The sequence below is a fragment of the Lontra canadensis genome, unplaced genomic scaffold (genome assembly GCF_010015895.1).
Source record: "Lontra canadensis isolate GAN:19392208 unplaced genomic scaffold, GSC_riverotter_1.0 scaffold37, whole genome shotgun sequence".
In the NCBI taxonomy this organism is placed as follows: domain Eukaryota; kingdom Metazoa; phylum Chordata; class Mammalia; order Carnivora; family Mustelidae; genus Lontra; species Lontra canadensis.
In genome coordinates, this window is record NW_022631031.1 from 15,302,580 (window position 1) to 15,318,356 (window position 15,777).

The following is a 15,777-nucleotide window of genomic DNA, read 5'->3' on the forward strand; positions in this document are numbered from 1 at the left end:
CCATGCCCAATAGTCAAATCCTTCTGCAGTCTTCACCAGTTCATTGTATGCATACTCCGTCTTCCACTTGCTCAGCTGAGAAACCCTGGGGTCATCCTCGACTCCTCTCATTTTCCATAATTAACCCTTGGGTAAACCCTATCAGTTCTACTTTTTTGTTTGTTTGTTTGTTTAAAGATTTTATTTAGAGAGAGAGTGCAGATGCACAGGGGTGGGCATGGGCAGAGGGTGAGGGAGTGAGAGGATCTGGAACAGACTCCCTGATGAGCACAGAGACCAACGAGGGGCTCAGTCCCATGACCCTGAGATCATGACCTGAGCAGAAATCAAGAGTCTGATGCTCAATCAACTGAGCCACCCAGACAGCCCCCCACCATCAGCTCTACTTTTGAAATTCATTCAGAATCCAACTGCTTCTCATTGCTTGCATTGCTGCCACCCTAGTACAGGCCCCTGTTGCTTTTCTCCTATATTATTGTAATAGTCTCCTGATAGATCTCCTTGCTTCCATTATCATTTGCCTCCAGTCTATTATCAACATAATCATCAGGTGATCCTTCCAGAATGCAAGTGAGATATGTCGCTTCTCTTCCAAACCTTCTAGTGGCTGGTCATTTCACTCAGGGCAAAAGTCAAATCCCTACAATAATTTCTAAGTAAGGCCCTATGGTATCTGGCTACTTCTTTTCATTTCTTAACTTTTCTTTCCTTATCCCTCCACTGTAGCCATTTAGGCATCTTCTGAATTACTTGAATGTGCTTGGCACACTGCTGCCCCAGGGCCTTTGCACTTGCTGTTTTCTCTGTCAAGTGCACTGTTCCAGATATCTGGGTGGCTTCCTCCCTCATTTATTTTAGGCCTTTACACAGTTGCCATCTTCTCAGTGAGACCCTCCCTGGTCACCCTGTCTAAAACCCACCTCCCTGACAGTTCTGACCTTTCCTTTTTCTGTTTAACTTAGATCTCTAACCTACTAGATATTCTGCATATTACCTTATATATTATCTGTCTTACCCAGTACAATGTGTTTTTGTTCATTGTCATATTCCCTTGTCATAAAGAATGTCCTCCATAAGTAATTGTTGAATTAATTAATTGTATTACATATCCTCTTAATTTTTTCTTAATTTCTTCTAGTTCTTTCTTCATTCAGCCCTTTTTTCCCCTTCATATTTACATCACTACTGCTTTCTAGTTGTAACTCCATCAGTTGTTGGACACAAACCTGCTAAAAATGTTTTCTTTAAATATATTTTATTATGATATTGCTTACCTGCTTAAGAATCGGCTTATGTTCCCATTCTCTCTTATATTCAGTCTGATCTTCTTGTTACTTGGCAAAGGACTTATTCCTTTGGAATGGAGTAGTAGCTCCATCTCTCTTCCCCTCCTATGTCTAGCCATAACTGTCTTCTGCTGAAGTCACTGTCCTCTGCATGTTGTCCCCTAAGTGGGCTTACCAGTCTCCTGCCTCTGTTGTGGCCCCCTTCAGCACCAGACCACTTGGCTCACATCTCTCAAGATCTGGCTGAAAACCTCTATTAAAAGTTTTTTGTGATATAATTGAATAATTTCTATTATATTATATTTAATATTGTTTTCTATAATGTGCTTTTCATGGAGAAATACGTCTACAGCTATATTGACTCATATTTTATCTTTTATAAATACGTTCATGAGGTTAATACTTGGCTAGGGTGAGTAAGAGAGTATATAGTACCTTATGTGGTTGCTATCATTTTCAAGAAAACAAATCTTACTCATGATTACAGAATGGCTTTACTGAACTAACATTAATATTTTTATTTTCTTATCTTAGGTATCATTGCCCAATGCCCAAGATCTTTTATGTTCAGCTGACTGTAGGAAATAATGAATTTTTTGGGGAAGGAAAGACTCGACAAGCTGCTAGACACAATGCTGCAATGAAAGCCCTTCAAGCATTGCAGAATGAACCTATTCCGGAAAAGTCACCTCAGGTATGTTGCCGCTACATGTGACAGTCTCTTCCTTGTAGTTCCCCAGTGAGATTATTGATAAGACAAATAAACGTGTTTCTAAAAATAAAAGAAATAATCTCTTCTGATAGGAAAGAATATTAGAGTAGTGACCTGCTATGATTTCCTTCTCAGATCACCTGTCTACTGTACCAGACTCATGTGTTCCTGCTAGGATGACCTTAACCTTTGAGAACTTTGGTCCACCTATGGATTTTACTTCTCAGGCAGCATAGTATTTGGGGATGTGAATAAGCTTGAGAAGTTGCATTCATTTACCCTTCATTTAATGCTATGTTTATTGAGCATAGATTACATTGTGTTCATTTAGAATCAAGGAGTTTCAAGTGGAAGAGATTTTCATAGATTTGTTTCAGTCCTATTTTATTTTACAGACCAGGGTATCAAGGCTGATGTTGAGTAATTGCACCTATTCCCATGGCTTTAGCAGCCTTCTCTATTGATTTCAAAATAGTATCTTTGGCTCAGACATATCTTACAAGTCACATCGTTTTTGAGCTCTCCACTTAGTTATTGCAAACTGTTCTGTTCAACCCCTACATTTCCCCTGCCCTCAAACCTCTTGTCCTCCCCCTTTGAGATTCATCTTAGTTAATGGCTGACTTAGGTATTTTTCTGCTTGTACACTTTCATTATAACTCTTAATCTGTTTGCTTATCTGTTTTCACACTAAGTCATAAGTTTCTTGGCAGTAGGAATACTGTCTCTTGATCTTTTTATCTCTAATACTCTGGATTCAATATATATGAATCTCTTCAGAATTATGTGTTCAAGAAGGGGATAACCAAATTGATGTCAGAGCCAGACATAGAGCTCCAAAATCCTGATTTGCATCCCATAAGCTTTCTATAATTTGGTCTTCACAGAAGATTAAGAAGCGTATTAGAATATCAGGGAAAGTGTTGTGTGTCTGTGTGGTTGGGGGATAGACAGAGAATTGAGTCTGGGGACGTAGTATGAATTCAAATTAGTATATGGTTAAGTAAAAGATTTCCACACTCAGCATTTATCCTTCCACTTGGAGCAAAAAACAAAAAAAAAATGAAAAACAAAAACCCCTAAAAATTAAATTACAAAAAAGTGTCTCAGCAAAGCCCACCACTCCTGTTGTTATATGGATAGGAACCCACAAGATACAGTCTCTGGTTTCTTGTTTCTTACTGTATTTTAAATAGGCATCTTAATTGTAAATATATGTAGAGTTTGTTACAAAGCGAAGATTCATCGTCATACTATTTTTTGTGATTTAGAATGGCGAATCAGGAAAAGAAATGGATGATGACAAAGATGCGAATAAATCTGAGATCAGCTTAGTGTTTGAAATTGCTCTGAAGCGAAATATGCCCGTCAGTTTTGAGGTATGTGCTCAGTAGTGATCTTTCATTTCTCTCCCCTGCTCCTCACTATTTAAAATAAGCAAACAAATTAATCAGCCGGCATACTAGTATCCTGAAAGAGTTAATGTGCTTCCTTATGTTCAAACTGTGTAGCATGAAATCATATGGGCCCTGGGGAAAATAGAACTACTATAATATCATGGATTTCTGCTGATCTCTTTGACTTTTCTGCATTAAATAATTTGTATATATGACATTTTAGTTTTCATCATAAAATTTATTTTGTGAGCATAAGGTAATTTGTAGTAAGGTTTGGTGTTTTTAATAGGATTAAATTGAAAGTATTCAAGTTAATAGTGACATATATATATTAACTACTAAATTCTTCTAAATTTGTGGAACCAGAATAGGTTTAAATTTAACTTTTACTAATAAATCACTAGGAAGTAATTAAGCAGGTCTCTACAACCAGATAAACATGTCACAAAATGTTTACAAAATGTGAAATTTAAAAGGGAAAAATTTTTAATTATTATAATAACCTCCTTTATTAAGAGGTCACTAATTTTGTAACTCAGATATCTAGAAAATAGGCAAAACCCAGGAAATAAGCTGAAATGGTTATGGAGTATCCTTCAAATTATGGATGTTCACTGACTAGAAAGCTCCCACATTTTATTTACTGCCAAGATCAACTGACCTTGACTGAGAACCTGTCCTTAGACACAGTTCTCCTCAGTTGGCTTATCTGATCTCTCATCCTATGGCAGATTAAAAGCAGCAAAATGAGGAAAGCAGGGATGGAATGTACTTGGGGGGGGTCTGTTGGTTCCACCAAGAAATGATGGGGGAGATCTAGAAAACCTATCAAAAGTAATTACATATACTCAAAAGTTATTGAACATGGGCCTTTTAAAGGCTACAATGAATAGGAACAGTTTTATAAGTCTTAGAAGTCCTTGGAAGCATTAATATAGTATAGAATATTTAGTTTTCATAATGACGATCTAATGTGAGTAATACAAGATCAGATATTTAGTATTCTGTCAAGTTTGTTAAGCACATACTTTTTTTTTTAATTGAAGGGGCTATCCATCAAAGTAATTAAAATAAACATTTTTGATGTTTCAGCTAGTAAACTGAAATTAAATAGGAAGTATGATTATCATAAGTTTTCTTATCCCCAGTAGTGTTGGATTATTGAGATAATAAGAATCCAGCATTATTGAATTAATCCAATTGAATACAATCCAACTGTGTTGTTTTGTATCCTGTATTGTTTCCCTTTTCCTTTCCTAATTGGTATCTAATATTAGAAGACAGAATTTTAATATAAAGTTAAATGGTAAACTGTTTAACTAGGGTATCTTTTATAGGTCAGGATTTTGAAGGAGATTAAAGTTCTGAGCATTTGGGTTTTGGAAGGCATCTTTCCTCCAAAAGCTGGCATAGTTTAAAGAATACAGAATGTTTAGGAACATTCACAGCTATTCCATTTCTAAGATAGGTATTTTTTTATGGTATGTCTACTTACCTTTTTAAGATGTTGCAGAAAGTAAACATTCCTTTCTATAAAACAGCCTTTGAGGACTCCATCAAAAATAGGTTATTTTTACCCATAAGTTATTTTTGAGAGGCTTCCACATGAAGGACGCTTTATGGGCTAGAGATCCCCAGGAAGAAGTAGTCTTGTACTTCGTAACTTATTATAGGGAAGAAATTAGAGATGTACACAGTTAAATACAAATTATTGTTTTGGATGGTCTGTGTATGTAATCCAATATGGTGTGTTTTATATTCTTAATTTTCTGTTCCGTAAGAAACTGGGTCACAATAATTAGAATTGCCTATTTTAAGCTAGTAAAACACAAATTTTGACTATGAATTGAATATACTTATTTTTTTCTTTCGACTTCAGTTCATTAAGCATCATAAGGATCATAAGTGAATGTGCCTATATAATATCTATATAACTTTATTAAAGAAATCTATAATTTTGGCATAATTCTTTATAATTTAAATTTTGATTATGATATGAACATTTTAAAAAGATTCATGCGATGAGAACATTTCTTAAGTGCCTATATGAAATATTTTAATTATATTTAATAGGTTATTAAAGAAAGTGGACCACCGCATATGAAAAGCTTTGTTACTCGGGTGTCAGTGGGAGAGTTCTCTGCAGAAGGAGAGGGAAATAGCAAAAAACTTTCCAAGAAGCGTGCTGCCACCACCGTCCTCCAGGAGCTTAAGAAACTTCCACCTCTTCCTGTGGTTGAAAAGCCAAAATTATTTTTTAAAAAACGCCCTAAAACAATAGTAAAGGTAAGTGTGTGCTTGTGAACACTGGTTAGTTTCGCTGTATCAGTAGGATGGTAACTCTAGATAAAAGTTTTTCTGTGGGGCAGGCACCTACACCTGTGGGTTCTATGCCTCAGAGTCAAGGGAGGCCCTGGACTGTAAATTAATAACTATTCTGTGTTGCTTTTAGACACTGGACACCTGCATTTGTTCATTAAACAATCATACCTTCCATATTTATTGTTCTCTATGGTTTTTAAAGATACTTTCTAATTCAGGATCACCTTTAGTGTGCTTCTCATCAGGACTGTGCAAGATAGAGGACGTTACCCCTTTTTCACAACTAAGGTTTTGTGAAGCATGTCCAAAGACTTCGCTCACTCTGATTCACCTGCGGCTGCAGAGCAACTTGAACTACTCTGATTTCCAGTCCTGTCTTCTTTCCGCATGCTAGTCTGTGCTATAGTGACTTCTCGGGATATCCTGAAATGGTGGTAGGTTACAGGGTAATAATCGCGTGAATGATACCAGTGCTGGTGAGAGCAGCCGCAGCTAGTGCGCATAAAGCACTGTGTGTCCCAGCATTTCACGTGCTGTATCACATTTAATCCTCATAGCAGCCCTGTGAGGTAAGTGGTAGTGTTTTGTTTCTATTCTTTCCCTCACGTATACCTTGCCAAAGAAGAAAACAGAGCACGCATTTTTCAAGATGTTGTAACTCTTTCTTTTACTAGAGCAGATTTTTTGTTGTTGTTTACACCACCACCACCAAAAAGCAAAAAAGGAATGAGATGATTTCAGCACTGAGTACGGGATGCTGCCTGTGAGTGCTCAGTATGTAGGCGGTACATGAGCTCGAGTTCCATTCACAGAAGGCCTTCAGCTGCTAGCGTGTCAGTTGCCAAGTCAGTGTCACTTAGCGAACTTCTGCTTAGGCTCTACACATCAAGGATTACAAAAATGAAGCAGGGTTAGCCCTTGAACAACATGTGTCCATTTATATGCAGATTTTCCCTGTAACTACAGTATGGTAAATGTATTTTCTTTTCCTTATAATACATGTAACATGCATAACACATAGAATATGTGTTAATTCACTGTTTTAAGTTATTAGTGAGGCTTCTGATCAACCGTAGGTTATTAGTATTTAAGTTTTGGGGGAATCAAAACAAAAAGAAGTTATATATGGATTTTTGACTGAGTAGGGCATAGGTGTTTGCTCCCCCACATTGTTCAGGGGTCAACTGTACATTTTCTCTTTGATGAACCTCTTTTGTTTAGATTGTACAATGGTACAACTACAGTATTTTTATAGACTTTCTGCCTTTTGCACCTTTGTTTAATTTAAAGATACATGCATATGTATTTACATAAATATATAAACGTGTGTTCCTCTTATTTAAAAAAAAAAAAAGATTTTATTTGATAGAGGATACAAGCAGAGGGAGTGACAGGCAGAGGGAGAGGGAGAAGCGGCTCCCTGTTGACCAAGGAGCCCGATTCAGGGCTGGATCCCAGGATGCTGGGATCATGACCTGAGCCGAAGGCAGACACTTAACGGACTGAGCCACCCAGGCACCCCGTACATGTGTTCTTCTTAATAAATACTATCATTATCTCCCTGAGAAGGTGTGGGTTATGTGTTCCCTGAAATAGCATTCTACCTTACATGTAAGGTAGACGAAAAATAATACCAAATAGATCCACATGTCCTGAGTCCTGCTGGTTCTGAGGGCTGGCTTTCATTCCTATCACGTGGTTAGGGAGTAGGATGTGGCTTTAAGAACATAATGTTTAGAATCAGTTTTGAGTATGAGTCCCTGTGACCTGAGTAAGTTTACCTAACTTTTATAGTCTTATATTTCTTTATTTATGAAAGTAGGAATAATAATTGAACTTGCTTCATAGGATTGTTACGTGTTAACTGAATTATACACAGAATGCATTAGTAATTATTATTAAATATTTATTAATGATATAAATTATAAGTGCTCAATAAAGATTAACTATTGTTATTTCATATGTAACTCTATTCACATTTTATATGTATGTGAATATATCCATGGTCTATTTTCTTCAATTTTTTAAAAATAATTTTTGTAGAAATACAAAGTAGAAATACAATGAAATATTAGTGTCAGGTGTACAATATACCGACTCAACACTCTACATATTACTGAGTATTTGGTCACTATTTGTCACTTCATTATAACACTATTATTGACTATATTTTCTATGCTATACTTTTCATCTTTGTAACTTATTTTGTAACTGGAAGTTTTTAGCTCTTAATCCCTGTCACCTATTTCACCAATTCCCCTTCCCTCTGCCAACCATCAGTTTGTTCTCTGTATTAGTGAGTCTGTTTTGGTTTTTTTGTTTGTCTTAAGTCATTTTATATATAAAATCTTTAGCTTTTCCATGATGGAAGAACACTGCTCTGCATCAGAATGGCAGCACAAAACTGGTCACATTAATTTCCAACTAATTTATTAAACTAAATTGAATCCATTTTAAGATTTTATTTATTTATTTGACAGGGAGAGAGAGAGAGATCACAAGTAGGCAGAGAGGCAGGAAGAGAGAGAGAGGGGAAAGCAGGCTCCCTACTGAGCAGAGAGCCCGATGTGGGGCTCGATCCCATGATCCTAAGATCATGATCTGAGCTGAAGGCAGAGCTTAACCCACTGAGCCACCCAGGCGCCCCAACTAAGTTGAATCTTAATAAGTTACAAATAGTGAGCCATTAGACTAGAAAAGATCTGTACGTTTTTATGATAGAATATAAACATAACCCTCATTGCCTCATTAAAGGCAAAATTATTGTTTCGATGTTATTCCCCAGATTGGGGATAAACATTTTGAATTTTCAGTATTTTTTGCTGCTACTTCTAGTATATGAGCATGTTATTCCAGAACTTTCTTCCTATCCACCATTCAGATCTCAGCTTGAACTTGACTTCTTTAGGGAAGCCTTCTTTGTTCTCCCCTACTCCCGGATTAGGTTTGCCTCTGCATTTTTCCTCGCATACATCACACTTGGAATTATTTGTACCATGTCTGTCTTATGTTAAAATAAAATCTATAGACATCTTCTGAAATGTAAGGTTATTTTGAGAAAGCAGCATGCATACAATGAGTTGGAATCTAGATAATTTTAAGTATAGTGGGCCAATAAATGGGTAGGTTGAAATAATATCTTAGTTTGCAGCATTTTTATCCTTCCTTATAGGTCTTATACATCTAGGCTCTCCAGTTCCTTATTATGCAGTAGAAGCAGAGAATAAATTGTTGATGATTTACTTTGATTTTATTTAAAATAAAATATCACATTATTTTAATTTTCTTAATCATGCTGTGATGTAGCTGTTATCCTGTTTTACAGATAGGATCCTTGATGTTTAAGAAACTTACCCAAGATCGTGTAACAGGTTCCAGGTCTAGTCACGTCTGATTCTAGTGCCCATTTGAAACTGGTTGATTGTGAAGTCTTTTTGGATTTTAAAATTAACTGTACAGAATTACCTTGTTAAAATGTAAGACTGCCCTATGGATGTCTCTGGGTTTATATTTTATTTTTTAATGTAGTTCTCTTCTGTAAGATGGGAAGTGTTTCTGATGTTGGAGATAAAATTTTCTGGACACAACAGTTACAAGACTTTTATACTAGTTTGTGGAAAGATAACATAAAACTTGCTATCCAAGGAATAACTTAACTGTCAAGGATGCTAATAGTTAATTTCAATCAAGGGAAGGAACAGCCAATCTTTATGTTCTCAGACTTCATTATTATCAAATTGGATTTAAGCATCTCATTTTTTTGTCACTGGAATCCATATCAACAACAGTGTTTTGGAACTTGCCATTTTTTCTAAGAGGAGGGAGGAAGGGGCAGGGGGAGAGGAAGAGAGAGAATCTTAAGCAGGCTCCATGCCAAGTGTGGAGCTGGATGCGGGGCTCAGTCTCATAGCCCTGAGATCATGACCTGAGCCAAAATCAGGAGTCAAATGCTTAACCAACTGAGCCACCCAGGTGCCCCATGGAACTTAAGAACATTTTTATAAAAGAGGCAAATTAAACAATGGAGACAATGTATCATTGAAAATACATTTTTTTTTAAAGATTTTATTTATTTATTTGACAGACAGAGATTACAAGTAGGCAGAGAGGCAGGCAGAGAGAGAGGAGGAAGCAGGCTCCCTGCTGAGTAGAGAGCCCGATGTGGGGCTCGATCCCAGGACTCTGAGATCATGACCTGAGCCAAAGGCAGAGGCTTTAACCCACTGAGCCACCCAGGCACCCCTGAAAATACATTTTTATTTCAATATCTTCATGAGCTAGGCAGGCTTCTTATGCTAGACTCAAAGGCTTCCTTTCACCTTTTTACTGATACCCCAATCTTAGACTTACAACTTATTGTCTGTATTCATCTTTTCTTACCAGTACTTTACTTCCTTTATAATTCATTTAGTTTCCATTTTTCTGGTATGTAAGTAGAGGTAGTAACCATTATTTTATCAAAAGTTAACATTTTCCTTTCCTCTTCTACCTATTACAGTACTAAAGTTCTAAGTCTTTTTCTTCTCTTACTCTCCCCTAGGTTGCTGTTCATACTTTTAGGGCTTCAATTCATTCTTTATATAGATGATTCCCAAATTCTCTTCTGTGCTCTACACTGCATCTTGGACATCTTCACTTTGTAATTTCGCAGGCACATCAAAGTCATCATAACCTCCTTCTCCTCCAGCATTACTTATCACAGTACCTGGCATCACCATCCTGCTGCTGAAACAAAAGCCTGGGAGTCATTTTTTTAAAAATTTAATTTAATTTTTTTTTCAATATTCCAAAATTCACTGTTTATGCACCACACCCAGTGCTCCATGCAATACGTGCCCTCCATAATACTCACCACCAGGCTCACCCAGCCCCCCACCCCCTTCCCTCCCAAACCCTCCGTTTGCTTCTCAGAGTCCACAGTCTCTCATGGTTTGTGTTCCCTTCCAGTTTCCCCCAACTCGCTTCTCTCCATCTCCCAATGTCCTCCATGTTATTCCTTATGCTCCATAAGTAAGTGAAACCATATGATAATTGACTCTGCTTGACTTATTTCACTCAACATAATCTCTTCCAGTCCCGTCCATGTTGATGCAAAAGTTGGGTACTCATCCTTTCTGATGGACACATAATGCTCCATTGTATATATGGACGATATCTTCTTTATCCATTCGTCCGTGGAAGGACATCTTGGTTCTTTCCACAGTTTGGCAACTGTGGCCATTGTTTCTATGAACATTGGGGGTACAGATGGCTCTTCTTTTCACTACATTTGTATCTTTGGGGTAAATACCCAGTAGTGCAATTGCAGGGTCATAGGGTAGCTCTATTTTTAATTTTCTTAAGGAATCTCCACACTGTTTTCCAAAGTGGCTGCACCAACTTGCATTCCCACCAACAGTGTAAGAGGGTTCCCCTTTTTCCCCATCCTCTCCAACACTTGCTGTTTACTGTCTTGTTAATTTTGGCCATTCTGACTGGTATAAGGTGGACTCTCAATGTAGTTTTGATTTGAATCTCCTTGATGGCTAATGATGATGAACATTTTTTCATATGTCTGTTAGCCATTTGTATGTCTTCTTTGGAGAAGTGTCTGTTCATGTCTTCTGCCCATTTTTTGATGTGATTATCTGTTTTGTGTGTGTTGAGTTTGAGGAGTTCTTTATAGATCTTGGATATCAGCCCTTTGTAGTGTCATTTGCGAATATCTTCCCGTGAGTCATTTTTAACTTCTTTCTTAGCCATTTTATCTAATCAGTCAAGTCCTGTTGAATCGATTCTCAGGTTAAGAATTTCTTAAGTTGGTACATTTTTTCCCATTCCTCTGCCACCCTTTTGATTCAGCTCACAATCTTCTCTTGCTTGAACTGCTCTAGCAGGTTTTTAATTGGTCTTCTTATAATACTTTTGATATCAACTGATCTTTTAAAAAGTGTTATCTTTTAGAGACATCAGTCAGATCATGTCATGCCTCTGCTTGAAATCTTTTAGTAATTTCCCATTGCTCCATGGATAAAGTCCAAAATCATAAACATAATTTAAAAGATAGTGCAGGATCTGACCTACAGCACCAAATTAGATATGGTTGAGACCCAGCAGTTCTTAGGAGGAGCTCACTGTATACATAAGTTTAGTGTAACATCCATCATCTGTAACATATTGATAACCCTTGTCTCTTATACCTGTTTTAGAAGAAATTTTCACTGCTGGAAATAAGGTTTTGACCATGTGATAAATATAAAGCTTTATTTCTAGAAATAATATATGAAGAAAGTTCATATCCACAGAGATTTGCAAAGTTTTTTTTTTTTGTTTTTAAACCTTTTAGAAGGCACTAAAACAGCCATATGTAAGTTTAAAAAGATTTAAAAAGTTTTCCTCACAAACATTACCCATATAGTGTTAAAAATAGAGTGTCTTCTAAATGGTTTATATAATATTTGTTTGTAAGTTAAAAAGCATACTAAGTAAAAGTAAGACCTACTGCCCAACTTGAATATAAAATGTTTCTCAGTGAGATTGAAGCTCTGTGTGAGCCCCTCTTCTGTCACATCCATATACCACCTCACATAGTTAATCATAATCATTGGTTTTATATTTAACAATTCCTTACCTTATAATTTTACTATATGTTTGTTTTTCTGAAAAAATGGCATTTGGTTAGTTAGCTTTTAAAACAGCTTTGTTGAGGTATAGTTGATATATAATGAAGTGTACATATTTAAAGCATATGATTTGATATGTTTTGATATATGTGTACACCTTTGTTACCATGACCATAATCCAGGTAATGAACCTATCCATCGTTCCCAGAAGTTTCCTCATTGCCCTCTATAATTCCTCCCATCTTCTGTTCCCAAGAAACTACCCCTTTTTTGGCTGGCTTCTTTCACTTAGCATAAATCATTTCAAGATTCATTCATGGTGTTCCGTGTATCAGTTATTGGTTCTATTTTAGTGCCAGTAGTATTTTGTCGTATAATTACACCAACCTTTGTTTACACATTCATCCTTTGGTGGATATTTTGTATGTTTCTCACTTGGGGCTATAAATAAAGCTGCTATGAACATTTCTGTATAAATCTCATGGGCTAAGCTTTCCTTTTTTTAGGAGGGAGTGGTAAATGCTTGGAAGTGAATGACTTGGTCATTTAGTAGGTATATATTCAACATTTTAAGAGATGGCCAGTTGTTTCTTAACATGAATATACTGTTTTGTATTCTCATCAGCCATGTGTCCTTTCTAATACATAGTATAGTCTTGAATTTCAGTTGTGCAGATACATGTGTATTGATACCTCATTGTGGTTTTAATTCACATTTCTTTTTTTTTTTTTTTTTTTTAAAGATTTTATTTATTTATTTGAGAGAGAGACAGTGAGAGAGAGCATGAGCAAGGAGAAGGTCAGAGAGGGAAGCAGACTCCCCGTGGAGCTGGGAGCCCGATGCGGGACTCGATCCCGGGACTCCAGGATCATGACCTGAGCCGAAGGCAGTCGTCCAACCAACTGAGCCACCCAGGCGTCCTTAATTCACATTTCTGCAGTGACTAATGATACTGAGCATTTTTATGTGTTTGGTAGCACATGAAGCTTGATGAAGTGTTCTTCAGATCTTTTGCCCATTTAAAAAATTAGAGAATTTAAATAATAAAAATAATAAAATTTAAATAATAATAAATTTATTACTGAATTTTGAGAGGTCTTCATATACTTAGGATACAAGTTATTTTTCAGTGAGAATTCTTTTTTTTTTTTATTGAAGCATAAATGACATGCAATATCCTCTTAGTTTCAGGTGTACATCATAGTGTTTCAATATTTTTATACATTATGAAATGATCCCCATGAAGTCTAGTTACCATCTGTCACCATACAAAGTTGTTATAATATTACCGACTACATTCCTTATGCTGTACATTACATCCCTATGGCTTATTTATTTTATAACTGGAAGTTTATATCTCTTAATCCCCTTTACCTATTTTACTCCCCTCCCCCCACAAGTTCTTGATCAGATATGTGGCTTGCAAATATTTTCTCCAAGCCTATTACTTGTCCTTTTGAAAGAAGAGAAATTACTAATTCTGAAAAATTCCTGTTTATTATTTTTATGGAATATGATTTTAGGGTTGTACCTAAGCAGTTTTCACCTAACCAAGTCACAAAAATTTCACCTGTATTTTCTTCTGGAAGTTTTATGGTTACACATATTAAATTTAAGTCTGTAAACCATTTGAGTTATTTTTTTTATAATGGTGTGAGGTATGAAGTTTCAGAGTTTTTCTTTTTTTGCCTATGAATATTCAGTTGTTCTGGTACCAGTGGTTGAAAAGACTGCCCTTTCTCCAATGAATTGCTTTTGCACCTTTGTCAAAAATCAGTTGACCATATTTGTATGGGTCTGTTTCTGGATGTTGCTGTGTTTCATTAATCTCTTTGTCTATCTTTATGCCAATACTATACATACTGTCTTGATTGCCATAGCTTTATAATAAATCTTGAATTCAGGTAGTCTGGGTCCTCCAGTTCTATTTTTCAGTCATTTGTTTATTTGTCTTTTGCATTTCTACATGAATCTTAGCATTAGCTTATGAATTATTACAAGAAAAAGCCCAAACATGGGATTTTGATTGGGATTGCAATGAATTGATCAGTTTGAAGAGAAATGACATTTTAAGAATATTGAGTCTTCTGATCCATGACCATATATGTCTGTCCATTTATTGAGATCTCATTTAATTTCAGCAGTGTTTTGTGGTTTTAGTGGGCTTTACATAAATTATATCATCCTGTATTTATTCTTCTGTGCTTGCTTTTCTTAAAGCTTTTTTTAAAAAAAATCAATCATTTTGAGGCATGTAGCTATCCTTAATTCATTTTCTTTTTTTCTTTTAAAGATTTTATTTATTTATTTGACAGACAGAGATCACAAGTAGGCAGAGAGGCAGGCAGAGAGTGAGAGGAAGGGAAGCAGGCTCCCTGCCAAGCAGAGAGCCCGATGGCGGGGCTCGATCCCAGGACTCTGGGATCGTGACCTGAGCCGAAGGCAGAGGCTTTAACCCACTGAGCGACCCAGGCACCCCTTTTCTTTTCTTTTTTTTAAAGATTTTAATTATTTATTAATAAATAAATTTAATTATTTATTACTCCGCTGAGCAAGGAGTGCGTTGCGGGACTCAATCCCAGGACCCTGGGATCATGACCTGAGCCACCACTAATTCATTTTCATTGTTATATGCCACTCAACTCTATAAATATGCCATAATTTATTTATTTTTTACTGATGACTGTTCGGGTTGTTTCTAGATTTTTTTGCTATTTCAAATAATGTAGCTCTGGATATTCTTGTATGTGTGAGCTCGTGCGTATGGGCAACAGTTTACTAGGGATATAACATGCCTGTGAGTAGGCTACTGGTTTTTGTCTTTGCCAAATTGTTTTTCAATTTATATTACTATCACTGTATAAGTTGTTTTTTTTTTTTAAGTTTATTTATTTTTTAGTAATCTCTACACCCAGTGTGGGGCTTGAACTCACGGCCCCAAGATCAAGAATTGCCTGCTCGCTTGATTGAGCCAGCCAGGTGCCCCAGTATTGTATAGGTTTTTGTTACTCTGCATCCTCACTAATTGGGGCTGTCAGACTTCTTAATTTTTGGTAAGTGGATGGGTATGAAATAGTGTCTCACTATGGTTTTAACATGCATTTTCTGAGTCTTAATGAGATTATTTTTTCATATTTTTTTCTTCTGTTAAATATCTATTCACCTCTTTTGCCTATTTTTCTTTTACATTGTCTTAATACTCTAGGAGTTGAAAAAAATATATTTTGGGGCACCTGAGTAGCTCAGTTGGTTTAAATAAAAAATTAAAAGGATATGTATTTTAGGTACTGGGTATATCTTTTTTTAGTTATATGTATTTCAGGTATCTTTTCCTAGTTCATGGCTTGTCTTCTTACATTCTTTTTGGTGTGTGTGTGTGTGTGTGTGTGTGTTTAAGATTTTATCCATTTATTTGAGTGGGGTGGAGAGAGAGATAACATGAGCCCTGGGAGAGGCA

At 36.2% G+C, this 15,777-nt stretch overlaps 1 protein-coding gene across 8 annotated transcripts in view; it reads left to right on the forward strand.

The window, feature by feature from the left end:
• STAU2 (staufen double-stranded RNA binding protein 2) overlaps positions 1–15,777 on the forward strand; it is a 318,840-nt gene that overhangs the window by 122,502 nt on the left and 180,561 nt on the right. For all 8 annotated transcript variants that reach the window (XM_032869185.1, XM_032869184.1, XM_032869189.1 and 5 more), the window contains 3 exons: positions 1,821–1,980; positions 3,270–3,377; positions 5,469–5,681. In XM_032869185.1, coding sequence (XP_032725076.1) covers positions 1,821–1,980; positions 3,270–3,377; positions 5,469–5,681 — 481 coding nt within the window. The remainder of the gene's footprint in view (positions 1–1,820; positions 1,981–3,269; positions 3,378–5,468; positions 5,682–15,777) is intronic.